At 27.5% G+C, this 18,399-nt stretch overlaps 1 protein-coding gene across 1 annotated transcript in view; it reads right to left on the minus strand.

The window, feature by feature from the left end:
• The window catches only part of LOC129957192 (exportin-5-like), a 59,793-nt gene that overhangs the window by 18,496 nt on the left and 22,898 nt on the right, over nucleotides 1–18,399 (minus strand). Inside the window, exons 15-24 of the mRNA XM_056069391.1 lie at nucleotides 17,546–17,602; nucleotides 17,367–17,462; nucleotides 16,384–16,506; nucleotides 13,849–13,955; nucleotides 11,617–11,709; nucleotides 8,167–8,266; nucleotides 6,354–6,419; nucleotides 3,191–3,309; nucleotides 3,007–3,107; nucleotides 485–566 (exon numbers count right to left, since the gene is read on the minus strand). Of these exons, the coding sequence (XP_055925366.1) occupies nucleotides 485–566; nucleotides 3,007–3,107; nucleotides 3,191–3,309; nucleotides 6,354–6,419; nucleotides 8,167–8,266; nucleotides 11,617–11,709; nucleotides 13,849–13,955; nucleotides 16,384–16,506; nucleotides 17,367–17,462; nucleotides 17,546–17,602 (944 nt within the window). The remainder of the gene's footprint in view (nucleotides 1–484; nucleotides 567–3,006; nucleotides 3,108–3,190; nucleotides 3,310–6,353; nucleotides 6,420–8,166; nucleotides 8,267–11,616; nucleotides 11,710–13,848; nucleotides 13,956–16,383; nucleotides 16,507–17,366; nucleotides 17,463–17,545; nucleotides 17,603–18,399) is intronic.

Here is an 18,399-nt window from a genome sequence, read left to right on the forward strand (position 1 = left end):
CAATAAAATAACTTTGCTTAAATGTTTACAAAGATTTGAAGAATAAAAATACTTTGATTACTCTTATAGTGTATAATAACAGAAAAATAGTGTATACTAACAGTACAAATAACAGAATAGAGTACATAATTAGCATCATTTTAAAAGTATTTGAACCCTTTCACAAATACTGCATTTGAATAGTAATTCTAAGAAATCTGTGAGCCGAGATCAAAATATAAACAGTATTCCTAATTAAAAGATTGGCTGCAAAATGTTATTAGTCATACATGCAAAATAGATCATAAACATTTAGAAAGATTTTGTTTAAATACTAATCTTCCCAATGGAAAACAATACTAGAACTAATTTGGGATGGATCTCATAATTTTGAACCCCAGTCAATGGCAGTTTTTATATAGAAAAAGACCTTGATGTAGAGAAAGAAGGGGGGGGGGGGTCACCAACCCAAGCTCTTAAAGGTTTGATACGAAATAGAACTTACCAAGAATCAAACATATTATGCAAATAAAATCTCATATGATCACTAGATGTTTTCAGATGAGAATTTTCAATCACAGGAATTCCTGGAAAAAAACCAAACAACATCCATTCATTAATGCTTAAAATGTTTCCAAATACAATCATTTTGATTTATTTCCAGTGAATTTATCCAATATTAAAATTTTAGTTAGACATGGTATGCAGAAGTGATGGCTTCATTGCCCGATTAAAGAAGTATTCACAAGATACCCTTATCTATTCTTACACTGTTTTCAGATATCAAGAAAGGAGAGCCAAAGAATTAATTGAAAATGATGAATGAGAAAATAAACTCATATAATTGGATGATTTTGTAACAACTGCCTACAATGAAAGTAGTGATAATTAAATTGCATTTAATACACAAAAAATTAAATTATAAAAGAAAAGTATACGAATTGTTTGATACGAATTGAAAAAAGTAGCAGACATTTAATAAAATGCATTATAAAACGATGCATTACTTATTGCAAAATTTTTTGAAAAGTCGAAGTTAAGTCACTGTTCCCAACAAACACACCCTACCAGCTTTTTTAAAACAGTAAAAAGATCTTTTCAATCAATATTTGTTCATTTTCTTCTTCTTTTTAACTGTGATAATATTTAGAATAGTTTAAATTATGCATTTTATTAAAAATGTTGAACAGTATCTAACATATTTTCTGACATAGAATTTTAATTTAAAAGAATATAATTTAACTAAACTTATGTCATTATAGTGACATAATCCTCATGTTTGGTAAAAGTTTACTGCATCCTCAGGTAAAATCAATTGTGATGCAAGAAATGCATTACTCTATAAGAGTGTATTAAAATTTTTACTGAATCTACCATCCGATTCTCGGCCAATCTTTTGGTGGTTAATCCCTAGCGAATGGGCACTAATATCTGAAGATCAAATTTTCGTTTAAGATGCTTTTTTTCCCCCCCTTCTGATTGAAATAAAAATTATAGTCATAAAATCAGATACCAAATTTGATATATTTAAAACATTGTACTTTTGAGTTTGAAAAATAAATGCATATATTTTTATACATTGTTATATCCTGTGAGAAAAAAGGTGAATATTTCAAGGAAAAGGACCCTTAATCACCAATCATTTTCTTATCAATGCGTGAAATGTGCATTCTCTATATCTCTTCTAGATGTACACAAAGGATTCCTGCCAAAGGTAATTAAATCCCAGTAAATGTACAATGCAAGCATAAATAAATTTATCAATTTTGAACAAACTATAATGAACTTGAACAAAGTATAAAGCAAAAAATTATCGGAATATCCTAAAAACTGTGTGAAAAAAAAAAGAAAAAAAGAGTGACACTGTTGTTTGCCTCAGCATTGGGATGCAGACAACCAGTATCGAGGCAAAAAATGTGACCTTGAACCACCTACAGAAAATACACAGACTATAAAAACAGGCATATCATAATTGCAAACACAAAATATTATGGGTTACAATGACAGAATATTTAAGCAAAACTAAAATAAATAGATAAACAACTGCTGACACCAGTCATTGTTTGGTAGATGGAGTGATATCATTCCTAACAAAAGAGAATAAAAATAGATTACAAGCCTCCTTTTGTCACTTTCTAAAATGCTTTCAGAGTTGCAGTTCTTTGTATATACAAATTTTTTATCCAAATGGCATTGGTTCATGAAAGCATCAAAGGATGATATTTTAACAGGCAATTTTACAACTAGGACAATTTGTGATTCTAATGCAATGGGGCAATCATAATTTAATTTCCCCTTGGGATTTTTGAATGTGTATATTAGTGAGTTATATGGATGCATTGGACGTATTTGAAATAGATGGAACCTATTCCGACTGGCTGGTCATACAATGCTTTTCACTTGTTCTGTGGGAAATAATACATTTATATTTGGAAAATATTTACATTTCAAAATTTATGAACATATATAAGCTAAACAAATTTATATTATATATATATATATATAATGCAGTTTCATGGTGAAGAGTTAGTTTGTTTCAGAAAAGACACTTTAAAATTTTAAAACTTCGCTTTTATTCCATCCCAGAAGGCATAATTTTATGTACAAGCAAGAAGTGACAATCGACAGTATGACACAAGAGCAAAATATTTATCCCCAGTGATTATATACTGTGAGATTTTGACAGGGATTTCTTTAGAAGTGCTCATTTAGGTAAGGAAAACATAGGTATATTTTAAAAGAATTCGTTTAGCTTGACAGATTTTTATCCTTTCACTTGCAGTGTTTGACAGAAATTATATAGCATTAATTAAATAGAAAAAGTTGAATTGGATCAGGAAATAAGAGAACATTTTAGAATTAAATTAATATGGGTAAAATTAAGATAAAACTTTGGAAATTAATTAGGATTTTAATTAGATCTTGAACTATCATTTAATTATATAATGCCAAAACTTAAATGCAAAATCAATGCAATTTCCTTCCTGCAATAGATTAATATAACTAAAAATTAGAAGTAATATTTACCTAAAAGAATTGTTTTGTCTGCATCTGTGAGATCTAAGATTCTTTGATAACTTGGATGAATTTTTTCTTGGTACACTGGATCATATAATTCATTTAAAATACTGAAAAAAATTATATTTTTTACAATAAAAACAAAAATAACTTATAAAGAAATTTAGATGAGATTTTTCAAATTACCTCTTACCTAATTATATGAATAATTTTATCTATAATTAAAAGAATATACGGCGCAGCAGGATTTCGATAAAATGTACAACCAAAGGAGTCACTAAGTGGATGAATAAAATTCCCTTTGTGAGCCATCTAGAAATTTAAAATAGTTCGCATTAATTATTCTGTTAAGACTGTAATACAATGGATGCTGCTTAATGTGATTGTAGTTAATATAATCATTTACTTTATATTACTAAAATTTCTTTTCTTGAGCTAATATATTTATAATTGTAACAAAAATATTCATTCAGTATGATCACTATGTCAATCAATAAGATTTGAAGTAGAGAATTGACCCAGCTTTCAATTAACATTCATGACTGATGTTTATGGAATTTCACATTCCAGAAGCAAGGAAATGTTTGAAAGTTATTTTTCACATTCTGTTGTCTAGACTAGAGCAATCAAGAATGATTTAACCCTGCTGTTCTGCTCATATTTACTTTACGCATGTAGCATTCAGGTCAATATGACCCGACTCAGAAAACTAACCTTTCTTGCTATGACTGACAATTGTCATCTAAGAAATGGTTTAAGCAATAGTATTATAAGTTGAAAAATATATCTAATAATATAAAGCAGCTATAAAAATAAAAAAAAATGTTTGAAATTGAAACTTACTAAATAAAGCATCTATAAAAATAACAGAAAAATATTCGAAATTGAAACGTACTTTTATTCACAAATTGAATAATAATATTTTACATGAGATTTGCAAATGTGATTCTTACAATTGCAACATAACATGTTAGTTTTACTATCATTGCTTGACAGACAGAGCTTGCACCTTGCACGTTTGACATACAATGAAGTATTTTCAGCAGATCCAGATGATATGTTTTCCCTTTTCTTTTGTATTCGTTTAATTATTTTTATTGAATTCTCTCTTCTTGGTCGGTGTAGCCTTGCTTCAGTGAGTGGAAGAATGAGTGATTTTCCCAGTTCTTCTAAAATTAGTCTTCGTTTAGTCAATTTGTTTTCATTTCATTCATTACATATTGAAGTCCAGAGAACAAATGCATTGTACGCAGAATTATCAAGCATGTTATAGAATACTATTATGGACCAGCGATTTGTGTTTCTTTCACAAGTGTATGTGTTTAAAAGTTGATCAAGAGTATCCACAGCTCCTTTATTTGAATTGTAATCCAAGATCATTAATGGTTTTTTTTTGTCAGGTCTGTTGCTAACTTCTGTCATTATGTAAAGTGCTCATAAGAATAACATTCTTGTTCTTTTTTGGGATGTAGTTGACAACTGTTGTGTCTTCTGTAAAATAAAATGAAGGGCTGTGAACTTCTTTGTTTGGCATTTGTTCAGGAAGTTCTGATTTATTTTTTCTAATGGTGTCAAGTATAGTCAATTTCAGAAGAAGTTGTCATAAGTTGTAAGATGTGAAAAAATTATCACATGTAATATTGTGCCCCGAATACCCATAAGTAAGACCACACATTACTCGCATTCCCTGATTTTTCTCTGGCTTTGACCCTTGTTCTTTTCCAGTGTAAATTTGTGTTTTCAGTACATACGAAGTTTTACTGTCACAAAAAGGCTATATTTTGATCCCATATTTAGATGGCTTACTTGGTATATACTGTTTGAAAGGACATCGGCCACGAAATCCAACTAATTGTTCATCTACAGAAATATTTTCATTTGGATTATATAATTTTGGTAGAATTTCTATCCACTTTTCCCAGATATTTCGCACTTCAGTTAATTTATCTAAATTTCTTCTTTCTCGATGAGAGGATTTATTATCAAAATGAATAACTCTCGATATGGTCCAAAATGTTTCGAGGGACATTGTCGCACAAAATATATTTCTGTCATTTCTTTATCCCATAAGCTTTTTGTTGATTCTCCATATGATTTATAAACACCAGCTAAAAATAATGATTAAATATATGCTTAAAAAGTTTTACTTTCAATATTTTTCCACTTTATTTCACGATTCTTGGACTGAATACTCCCTTAATAGCTCATTTGTTGAATATCAGTATCAAAATCGTTGTAAGAACTTTCACTCTCAATTTCATCACTTGCATGATTTTCATATTCTGATACTTCTTCTTCACTATCAGAAACTTCTAATAGTTTATTTATATCAGTTTGACTCAAATTTCTGCGATTCGCCATTTTTTTTTTTTTTTTCATATTCACAGACACAACTCTTTTACAGTGTATCAGATAGTGAAATACAGCGGAAAAAAGAAACATTGGGATAAGAGCAAAGAGACTGGCCCCCTGCTAATCATATCAACCTTTTGACCTTGTAGGGCCTCTCTTATCATGCGACCAAATACATATATCAATGAAACAGGTTTCGAAAACGGATAAATAACAGAAACTAGTGTTAATCTTCTCTTTTGAATTATTCCAAACAAAACTGAACATGTATGAGTAAAAATAAATGATTTTTTTTTGCATTGGGTAATATTGACCCGAACGATACATTAGGTACAAGTTGAAAAATATTCCTTTGAAATAAGAATGAACTTAAAGCCTTCTAGGAGTACATATTTATATTATTTACCAAAGATGTCAAGAAGTTTCATGAAAATATCCCTGTATTATACATTTTTACGAAGGTATAAATTTTATTTCGGGTCATACAGACCCGAACAGAACAGCAGGGTTGAATGGGTAGCTATGCTGTCAAGTTTGGTTTGAAATCTTTTGAACAGACACAAATCACTGTTACCTGCAACTGAGTTATGGGAAAAAAAAAAAAAAAAACTGATTTGAGAGTTAAAGACAAAAAAAATTCTTAATCGGTTGAAAGTTTATGCAACAATGTGGTGCAGCTGAAAATTTCATTGCTTCTTTGTAAAATTTTGAAAAATCATGGACTTTTTGCAAGTAAAAACAAGCAATAAATGTTGATGATTCTGACAAAAATAAATATATTGAGAAAAAAAAAAATCCAATAAACGCCAAAATGAGCCTGGCATTTGCTAATTTAAAACCAGGAATGCAGCATCATTCAACAAATTAAAAAAAATAAGAGTATACATAATACCTAATCTGATTATTGTTATCAAATTTCTTAAGTCTTAAAGTGATTACATTAAGCAGCAGCAACTGCATTTTAAAAAATATACACCAAAAAATTAAGACTAAATTCCACTTACCACAGAATCATTTGGGCACACACATCTTTTAGCACAAGCTTTCAAGACATTAATACCAAGCATAAGCTGCAAAAGACAAAGTGTATAAAAGAATTCAGATTTCTAATTAAAAATTCAAATGAATTCATTTATACATAATCCAATTCATAATAAATAACTTAAGTTTCATGTAAGATTTTTTTAAAAAAGAATTTTTCCTCTTTTTATGTAGATAAAAAAAATAAATTAAGTAATAGTTTTTAATTTACAAGCTAAAATAGGCCAAAATTTTAAAATGATTTTGATTAATTATCCCACTTGAAAAAAGCGTAAATATGAAACAAAATTTCTTTCTTTTGCTAATTTCAGGACATAACTAGGGAAAATGGTCTTATCAAAATTTTCTTATATACATTTTCATAAAGATATCATTCTTATGTATGGAAATTTTGGGAAAGGTTGCACACACAATAAATAATCTGACTTTTACTGCGATCAAAATTGGAGATTGGGTCAAGGCAGAAGAGTGACAATATAAACTGAATGTTTTCTGTCTTCCAACTTTTGTGTAGAGATTAATGAGTATTATATATATATATATATATATGGGAAGTGCTGACAGATATCGCATCCTGTATGGCACCATGCTGGTCATCTTGGTTCATGTCATTGATCATATGATGCTTTCCTGCCATTATTGGCAGACGAGAGTTGGGCAGTGAGTCTGTAAGACGTAAAGCTCACGCTCATGTATCTTTATATGTTTTATGTTAGTATAGTAATGTTTTGTCCTTTAATTATAATAAATATATTTTCATATTAATGCTGGTCGTCGCCTTTCCCCACATTTTGGGGGGCTCGGCCTTTCTCGTGAATACCCCTAGCAAATTGTTGAAAAAGCTGTGGACGTTAGTACAATTTAAGATGTTAAATTGATGCTAAAAATTTTGATAAGAGTGGATTTTGCCATGGATGTTTTACTGGACTGGTGAATGGACGTTAGTGCATGTTTTTCATGCATATGATACAAGTAAAAAAGTGAAAACTTTTAAGATTCAATTACTTCATGTTATTGTGCAACTGTGCTGACATATACTGGCCGCTTTAAAAAAGGAATATCATCCTGTTTGACATTTCTAAATTACAGAAGAAATTGAATTATTTGGAAATGTGTTAATCCTTTAAGAGTGAAATTATAATAAATATATTTTCATATTAATGCTGGTCGTCGCCTTCTCCCCCCCCCACACATATATGAGTATGCATTTTGAAAACCTTCTTTTTGGTGAGCAAAAACAAAATTTAAAACTTATCTATAATTTTTATCAGAAAACCAAATTTCATTTATTTTTGCTTTTTTGAGTCGTTGTATTTACCTACATGAGAATATGCACACAATCATTCTATTGACAGATTTGATTTAAGTCTCATGCAATTTTCACTTTAGGCAATTAAATTTTATCCATTTAACTCTTTACATTTTTTTTAATTACAAGTACATGGACAGAATTCATATTAACAATATTTACATTAGATGGAGTTTGTCCAAAATCTGGAAGAAATCTATAATTTTGGAGGTAAGCCTACACAGCAAATTTCATTATCTAGCTCAATGTGCTTTTAAGTTACCATATTTACAAATAGATAAGCATAATTTCAAAAATTACTTTTCTGCCTCAAGTTGGTGTAAAACTGAGGTGCATCAAACACCTAAGGTTGCATTTTTCAATGGCTATAATACTTTGCAAAATTCATATAAGAGAAAGTTAAACCACTGTGAAATATCCATACAAAGGAAAATTGCATTTCCAAGATCTAGAAAATTTTTACTTACATCTGAAGCATTAATATTCATTGGACCACTATCAATGGATGCATCATGAGGTTTGTCCATACCAATTAAAGACATAAAAGAGCCAGGAGATTCTATCCCTCTAGAAATTAATTACATAAGTAATTATCACTAAACAATATATAATGCAACATTCAGTTTCTACAAGAGATCACTGATCATTTTTGAAAAGAGATACAAAACAAGGATAAAAATAATGTCCAAATTTTGTGTAAAATAGCTCGTGTACAATACACATAACATAATACTTCATAATGTTGTTCATAATAATACTTCAAAATAATGTTCAATTTCAAATTAAAAAAAACATTTCTTAAATATAAATGAGTAATGTCGTTTCCTACATATAATAAAAGAAAAACGTATCAAGTAACTGACAAGACAGACTTAATTTAATTCTCTCCAAATATGTACTGTATATGCATTTAGCATCTTTGGGTATGTATTTTTTTCCCTGAAAAAATTATTTTTCCAAAATCCCTCATAAATAAATTTATTCTAATAAATTTAATAAAAATTAAATTACAAAGAATATAATTCTTGAAATTCTGAATATAAATCTTCAAAATTATGCTAAATGTAACATGCAATTAGTTCGTTCAGTGTGTATTTCATTAATTTTACAATGATTTTTTCCAGATAGAATTAAGCAAAGGCCTTGTAGTCAAGGAAGCAAACTCCCTAAAACATTTGCCAAATAGTAATTGCCTTGAACAGAGGGGGGATGGAAAAGAAGGGTTTTGGTAAAGAAACATAATTCTTTTTTTTTAAGGCTGCAACTAAAATTGTTTAAATTGTGATATTTAGCGAGTTTTTATTTGAATCAAATTCTAATTTAGCAATCATAATGAAATCTTCAGTCTAATCAGACAAAAATTGAGAACTTCAGTAAAAAAAATCCAGACATTTAAGATTTTGGAAAATAAAATGCCTGGAATTCCAGATAAATCTGAAACTTCACCACACTTGCATTATAAAAGAAGGCAATATCAGGTTCCTCCTGATGCCAATTTACACTTAAAACATCACATTGAAGCTTTCACAATCAATTTTATTCCATGGTTTTACACCATGTAACTCCTATTTTAGATGAAGCATTTGCAGCAGGGACAATGATTCTCACATTCTATACAATGACAAATATTCTATACAAGGCAAAGTTTGTTAGCAATCCACTTTTCCATTTCTTTATATATGGTGGGACAAATTCATATGCACAGAATATTTAATTAAAATGGTTTAGTTTAGTTATATTAATGTCCCATTTTAAAGCAACACTAAGGCTATTTTGGGATGGACCTCATAATTTTGAACCACAGTCAGATGATGAGGATAACACCTGAGCCGGTACCCCTTCTCCAAATTTCCACACCACACCAGTGGGAGGAAGTTTGGCTTCGAAAGATTTAACGTGCACAAGACCAGCCTACACAACGGGTTTTTGGTGGAATTGAGTCTCAAATCTGAAGCCTTCTGGTTCTAAAGCTGAGACCTTACCACAAGGCCACCATAGCCCCTATTTACTTCAAATGGAAATCAAATAAATAAATCTAATCTATATTTGTTTCATCATAATAAAACAAGTTCCAGAATTTTTAAAATATAGTAGCATATTTTAAGTAATGTGGCAGGCATTTCTGGAATCTTACTAAGTGAATGTTACGATAAAACATTTACAGATCAAAAGCAGGCAATCATCCAATACCTTCTCATTTTGTAACTTTAACTTTTAGCGATTTATTATTCACTTCAATATTTCTACACTTAATGCAACATGATTTAATCTTTACATGCTTTAATATGAACTTATTAATAATAAATTAATTTGTTTTTGTGAAGAAAATAAATATATCATAGGTATATTTCAAGGTCAGTCTCTTTAGAATCAATTGAGTGTGAGATATATATCGACAAAGATTTCGTAAATGCTCTTTAAATCAAATTCAACAAATTTCATTTGTTACTAGTTTACTAAACATTAACTGTAGAAACTTAAATATACTGAAACTAAAATTAAACTGCAGAAATTTAAATATAATATAAAAAATCTCAAGGGGGGGAGGGACCCCCCCCTTGAGATTGAGAAGGGACTCCCTTCTCTTTTCAACTCAGTTACTTTTAGCAGTGAAAACGTTTATAGAGAGGGGTAATGTTGTTTAAGTTATATTATTCATTTATTAAAGAATCAATTCATTCATTATGATGAACAGTCACTTTATTTATTCTAATCTATAAAATTAGAAAATACTTATAGTATTGTATCAAATGTTACAGCTTAATTATTTACAAATATAATTAGAACATCGGAATAAAGCTATATTGAATGAAAGATTAGAATATATTATTTTTCAAAGGATGGCAAAATATTTTGAAAATATAATCCTACAAATAATATATGAATTATTTTGCAGCAAAATATTTTAATTTATATAAATTTTATTTATATAACAATTTTATCAATTAAAAAATATTTATGAGAACTAAAATATTCTTAATTTTTTTAAATGATCATTTATGATGTAAATTTTTTTGAAATACCAAAGTAATTATATAATTAATAAGATTAGTAATTTAATTTCAATATTTCAGATTGTGTTAAGTATAAGGTTAATCTAAAGTTGGATTTTTTTGAAGAAATAAATAATTGCATATGGATTGCCAGAAATAATATTTAAATGACTAATGAGCAGTTAGTACAAATATTCATCAGAGCTTCAATAAAGATTTTTTTTTAAAGCTATTTCTACTATTTCATTGGTTTCATGCAAACTAATGATCTTGTTACATTTATTTTAATAAAAAAATTAATGAATTCAATCTTGTTACATCATAAAAGCTTTTTTAAATTTTTTTACTTTTTTTTAGTTTTTCTCTTTTTTCTTCCACATTGGAAGTTGAATGGACAATGAAAAGTGAACAAAGTAAAAAATGGGACTGCTTGAGACCAGCCCTAGAAAGCATTAAAATTTACTCATTAAAAGGGAGATATGCAATAAATAAAAGGCAAATAAAAAAAAAGACTCCTGCCAATGAAATTGGTAGTCGTTGGGTAGCTCTTCTTATAGATGAAGTTTTGTCCACAGATCACTATGCAATACTGTCTCATTTTTCTCCCTCCCACAAATGGCTCCCCTCTTCCTGACTTTTGCTCTGTTTCAGGCCATTTAGGTGTAAAGTTATCTTTAAAGAATTACATTTTAATTGCATTCCAGTACTATTCATCTCTCAACTGATAAGTTACCAATAATTTGAATATTTGAAAAATATAAATAAAAGAAATATAAATAATGTTATATCTTAAAATGTAAACAAGAATTTTTTTTTTACAATTAATTATAAACAATTATTGAATAATAAAAATTTCCAAAATGCTTATTATGTTTTTAAGGCATATATTTTAAATTTAAATAAATATGAAATAAAACAACCTACTGTAATATTACAGGAGAGGTCCATATGTGATCTATAGATGATAAAGCTGCCTTCAAAAAGCTTGATTGTTTTTCATAATCATGAAATTTAGTGCTGCAATAAAGTAAAATTTATGAACCAATTGCCCCTAAATTATTTATGCAAATAAAATGTCCATATAAAAATGTTTAAGTTAAAAATGCATTTAATAAAAAATGCAACACTAAATGCAACAACATAATTTAAGTTAAGTAATAGTAATGGAGATCACAAATGATGTATAGTGAAATATCATAATTTTTATTAATTCATCAATATTAATTGTTCATCTGAAACATATTACCACAAACATACTTTACATATTTTGTAGATGCTGATTTTCATTTCTTACTTTCTTGTATATGAAAAATATATATAAAAAAATAATGCAATCGTAAAAAAAAAAAAAAAAAGTTACTGGCTAGAAATTTGTTTTATAATCTTTTTATCAAATTGTCAAATTTTTGCAAAATTTAGGATGTAATCCTTCAATGGCATGTTCGAAACAAGTTAACATAATTAAAATATAAATAATTAATAATAACAAACAATAATAATAATAATAAAATTTAATTAATCTCTCGAAACAGTGGAACTGGATTTGTTTACTGAACATCTTGTTTCAAAAATGTAAAAATATATACATTCTTGAAATGTTCTTAATTGAATGGTTAAAATTGAAACCATGTTCTTAAGATTTCAAGAGATTTGATTAAACATTATCTATATCTATCTATCTATATATATATATATGTGTGTGTGTGTGTGTGTGTGTGTAATGATATTTTGCTGATGTAAACAGATTCTTCTAACAGATCCGTCTGTTTCTCTTTTCAAGTTCAACACGTGTGAGAAATTCCAATCAAAATCAACACAAGACAGAAATCTCATGTTATATAAGACCAGGTATAAAATATTCATCAGCTTTCCATCAATTCTTGCTCTGTGTTGCTCAATTTTGCTCTGTGTTGTGTATGTGCCCATGGCTCTTGCTTGTAAATTATTGTGCCTCCACGAGATGGCTTAAAGAGAATAAAACGAACTTCAAATTGCAAAGTGTCTTCTCTATCGTCAAACTTCCATCTGCTTTCAAAAAATTATGCTTGCATTATAGATATATAATGATATTTTTTAATCTAATTTCAATTCTAATTAATTTTTAAAGTTTTATCGTAACTCAGCCTGATCCTATTCCATTTTTTCTATTTAATTAATTCACAAGAAGCGTTAAAAAATGCATAAATTGGCAGTTCACAAGCTCCGAGTGAAGAAATAAAAAACTGTCAGCCAAGTGGATTCTTTTTAAAAGATCCCTATGATTTCCTTTCCTGGGTTGACAAGTGTAGAACACATGGATATTCAGTTTAAAAAATTAATTTTTCAGATTTTAAAGCTATCATATCAAAAGAATTGAGAACTTATAAAATCATGAAGAAAAATAAAGTTTTTTTTTTTTTTTTTGGATAATTTGGTTATTTCAATCCATTAAGAAATATACCATAAACTGATTACATTTTTTAGTTTTTTTTTGTCACTAAAGTATAAACAATGAAACATTTCATAAAAAGCCTTAATATACAATATCACTTTTTTTCTTTGTTTCAGAAATGCATTAGAGGTGCCAAGAATTTCTGTTCATCTTTTACTTCAAATAAAAACTGAACATTGCATTAAAAAATAATTTTGTTTTTGATATGATATGGCAGAAATTTTTTTTCAAAGGTATTTTGCTTCTAAGGAAATGGTATTAGAATGCAAATATATAAGAGAAAATTCAATGGATATGCTCACACAGAAAATATTTTAAATAACTAAATAAAATTACACACAGAAAAAGAATATGCTTTGCACATCTCTAAAGTATACACATTGTTATCAAGAATGTAACAAGTGTTAATTTTAATCCTCTGTCACGTCAGGAAGATTCATCTTTACAAACATGACCAAAAGCATTTAAAAAATAGTTTAAAGAATTATTTTAAACTTATTAATTTCAAATTTTTTTAAAGAAAATTAGTAAAGCAGAATTTCTATAATTAAAGTTACAAGGCTAAGATTTTATCTCCAGTTTAATATTAAAAAAAAAAAAAAAATTGAAACCAAAGACACTCATTAATTGAGCTCTTCCTTAGAAATTAGGATTTAATGTGAAATTCGAAACTTAATTGCTACTAATGTCTTTATATTTGAAAGGAAATAATATGAACTACAGACCTTAAGATCATAAGGGATTCCAACAGAGCACATTTTTCAAATCGTGATGTAGACTGGCCAGACTGAAGAAGAGTCTGCACTCTGTTGCATAAGTAGTCCCATTCAGGCTGTGGAATAGTATAAGTAAATAAGTACTTTACAGGAAATGTATTTTCAAATGAGAATATTATTATGATTTAACTAAATAAGTAACATTAACTTATATAATGTTTTGGAATCTCTTAATAATAAAACTCAAAATTTTCAATAATCTATCCCTTTCTCTTTATGTAAAACAGTCAAGTATTATTTACAAAATTTCTCATGTTCAGGCTATTTATATTCACTTTATCAGATTCTCAATTTATTTGTAATTATTTCATTGATAAAGTATTGCCATATACATAATGCAACATTTCAGATATATCTCACTTATTTTTTTCATTAGTGACATAATGGATTTAATTAAAAATTTCTGAATTAATTCTGTTTATCAAAGTGAGAAAATAATGAATACACTTAATTCGATTTATAATTCTGTATTTAATATTCATAGACAATCAGTATGTTAGGTGAGGACACAAAATGTTAAAAAAATTAAACACTTACTGGCACAAACATAAAATGTATAATTAGTATTCACTATATGCAATTAAGGTATCTTTGTCATTTTTATGAGAAATATTCAATTTTAAAATTTAATTATTGTTTTCAATATGATGCATTAATATATTAGTATCATTTAATTATTTTTAAAATTTTTACTTTTAAATGAATTGGCATTAGTTCATTAAATTTATCATTATCAAGATTATTTAATTTTTTTAAATAAATAATTTCAATAATTTTCAATTATGCGTTTTTCCATTTATAAGTGGTTTCATATCAGTCCCTTGAAAGATGTATAAAGGATACTTTACTGTGTTCATATTAGCCACAAAATAATAAATTAAACTGATTAAATAATTATTAAACCAATTACAGAGGTTTGACTTCATTAAATATCTTTTTCCACGATGTACATTACATTTGGAGGTCTAAATGAAAAGAAGATTAATTTTTAAAGAATAATCTCATATTATAAGAAAATAATGATTACTCATCTGAGATTAATAATGATTACTCATCTGAGATTATATGATATCAAAGAAGTTCAATATTCATTCAATTTAAATGTCTGTGGTCCATTTTTAAATTAAAATGCATTAAGTAGCATAATAAATTTTAAATCAACTATCAAAATTTTTTCAAAATTAAATTCAACATTATATATTTTTTATAAACATTTTTAAATCCACCCCCACAAAAATATTTTACTTGAAGTATTCATATTTCCCTCAAAATGATGATAAAACTAGAATTTAAAATTTTTTGGATGAATTTGTGAATAAAAATCACTTAATATAAGGAATGAATCATTATTTTTTTCTGCCTTACTTTTCCTAAAATAATTTTCTTTTATTTGTATAAATTAAAAATCTCAGTAATAATGGTTCAAAGAATGAAATCGGAATCTACCAAAGTTTTATAGTATGAACAGGTTGGGTACACACAATTTTAGATCACACTTCAACACATGGTACAGAATATTAAGATAAAAGGTTCGCAAGCATTTTACATTTTGTAATAATATAAATAAAATTCAAAAATATATGTACGACCATAAAAGCATTTTCTAATTAGTGTATTCTAAATGGATTATTTCTAATAATAATAATAATAAAAGATTTTAAATCTATATTAGGCAATAATTATTAATAAAACTTCTATATCATAATACATATATACTTTGTGCTAGTTATCCGATTGGTATACAATACAAGTAGTATGATTATTTATTAATCAGATTTAATGTGATGACTGAGCTAGTTTCAATTGCAGTCATTTTTGATAGTTCGGGTTTATACTTATTAGTTTTAAGAATACGTGAAGTTCAAGCTCCAAATTTGCTAAATTTTTCTTTAATTAATATAATGACTGAATATACATTATCACAAAAGTTTATGGTAGTTGAAAGACATAAAAATGTTTATAACTTTCTCAGAATTATATTTAGAATCATATTTTCTTTCTAAACAAAAATGGCATACTTTTAAAAAAAAATTCTTTTAAGAGGTTTACGTCATATAAAAAGTTATCTCTTTCTTGAATTGAAATATTATCTAGCATAGTTTACAAGCATAAAACTAAAGTGGTCATTGTCGTAGATAGCAATTTAAAAGGCAATGGGGGAATCAAAAATGGGAAAAAAAATATATGCATCAGAATAGTAAATATTAATATAAAATGCTAAAAAGATGCCATTTCGCATTTATTTAAATTTTATTTGCAAAAATTGTACTGCCAGAATGTGTCACTAGCATTGTGCTACCAGAATATAATGTATTACTAGCATTATAAATACCATTGTTGAGAGCTGTTATATAAGGCTCTTAGGACCATGATTCAAAATTATATTCCTTCCAAAATATTTCTGGCTTTGTTTCTTAATGGGACATAAAATTTAACTCGATTATACTAAATAATAATAATAATAATAATAATAAAAATACATACCAAAAGCATATCTGGAAAATTCATACATAATTTAATCAATAATGCCGATGAATGCCTTCGCAAATTCACCACATCTTTGTTGCTGGAGTCCTCTCTAACAATGTCAGTTAAATATGAGAATATCTGTAAAAAAAAAAAAAAAAAAAAAAAAAAATGAGCAAATAGAATTATTTCTGTAGTTCATTATTAAAAAATTATTAGATCACCATATATAATTTTTCTGCCATTAACATCTTTTTCTCTCCATTACCACAAAGCCTATTGTAATGCATAAAGTATTAGTGTATAGTATTTTCTACGGAAATCTGATAAAGAATACTCAAATTATATTAAAACACATTTAAAATTTAAATTCAGAGGAATATTGGAACATCATAATCATGGTTCCCTATGGAAATGTATAACTCACAACTATAGCCTTATAAAAAAAATAAATCCAAAAATATTTTTTATATCAGTTATTGAAAATGAAATTCCAGATGATTACATTTTGACATTAAATATTGTATGCAAAGAGGTATTGTAAATACATACACAACAACTAACTGCAGTTAGAGAATGCAGTGATTACTTGGATTAAAGAACTGACGGCAGAAGAATATAACATGGGAATTGTGAAAATCATTGCCAAATATGACAAACATTTAAAAGTAGGAGGTAATTATGAAGATAAGAAAAGGAAGCTTCAGGTATAGAATAGAATGATCTTTTCCAATAAATACTGTGTTTTTATTTTATACAGCTAAATGGTTTTTGTTTTCTAGATGGCTCTTTTAATATTCATAAATAAAGGAAATATTCTTATCATTTATTATCTTTTAATATTTAATGAAATATTTCGAATTTATAAAATATTCTTTTATTAACAGCATAACAATACAGATGAAAAAAAATCAATCAGTAAATACTCAAGATTAAGTAAATTTTTGACAATATTTGGACTGAAAATCACTTTTTGAAAACAAAACAAAATATGCTCTTACTTTTTCAAGAACTTGTAACCTCAGTTCAGGCTGGAATGTGATGAAGAAGAAAAGTGATGATATACATGACAATGCAAATGATAATATCACAGGGTCCTAAAAATTAATTAAATGTGAGTTAAATATTTGGCTGAAAAAGAAAACAAAATTTTAAAATCAAAATAATTCTCAGTGCTTACATTATGGATAAAATTGAGAGCTAAGTTCAATAATTCTAATCCTTCATTCATCAGTTCCTAGAGAAAAAGTTAATACATTGATTAAATGACAATTTTTTATAATCTTTATAAAACTAGTTTAATTTTTGCATTTTAAAAAGAAAATTGTAGCTTTGGGGGGGGGATCTATTTTTGAGTTTAATATTTTTCCAAAGCTGTATTAAATGTTTTTGATAAGGCTATGAGAAAAGTGAGCTAGCAGTTTCTATGATTTTATTTTCTTTGAAAATAAATTTTAAAGAAAGATAATTTTCTTCCAACTAATAGTTTTTTAGTGATAAAAAAGCATCTTTAAATACATAAAATATTTTCTTTCTTTCCTTGGCAAAAAACTGGCAAATCTAAGAATTCCACTTATTTTATCAATGGAACAACCAGAAATATTTCCATTTTTCCAAAATTTTGGTATCTCTTGTTATTCCAGACATAAAATTAAAATCATCAATATCTAGCAGTATAATGCCACCACTTCATTTGCCACATCCAAGATATATAATAATCTTTCTTAAATTCTGCAGTGCTTTGTAAGATGAGCTGGTTGTTATTGCTATCTTTTCAGAGTACAAATTACTTCTACAGTCAGAAAAAACAGTGTTCATAAATTTTCCAACTGATGATTAGACTTAGGGCTTTTTTTCTTATGAGAGAGGTCCTGTACAATAATTTCATAACAGTATCTATCTACTGTGGATGTGAAGTGGTGAAACCACAATTCATCTCCAGCCATTACAAAATGTTTCCTACGACAACATAACGCTACAGAAAATTGAAACAGGACCACCAAGTTGTTCCTTGTGTTTGGTCGCCACAGCACC

The sequence above is a fragment of the Argiope bruennichi genome, chromosome 11 (assembly GCF_947563725.1).
Source record: "Argiope bruennichi chromosome 11, qqArgBrue1.1, whole genome shotgun sequence".
Taxonomy (NCBI): Eukaryota; Metazoa; Arthropoda; class Arachnida; order Araneae; family Araneidae; genus Argiope; species Argiope bruennichi.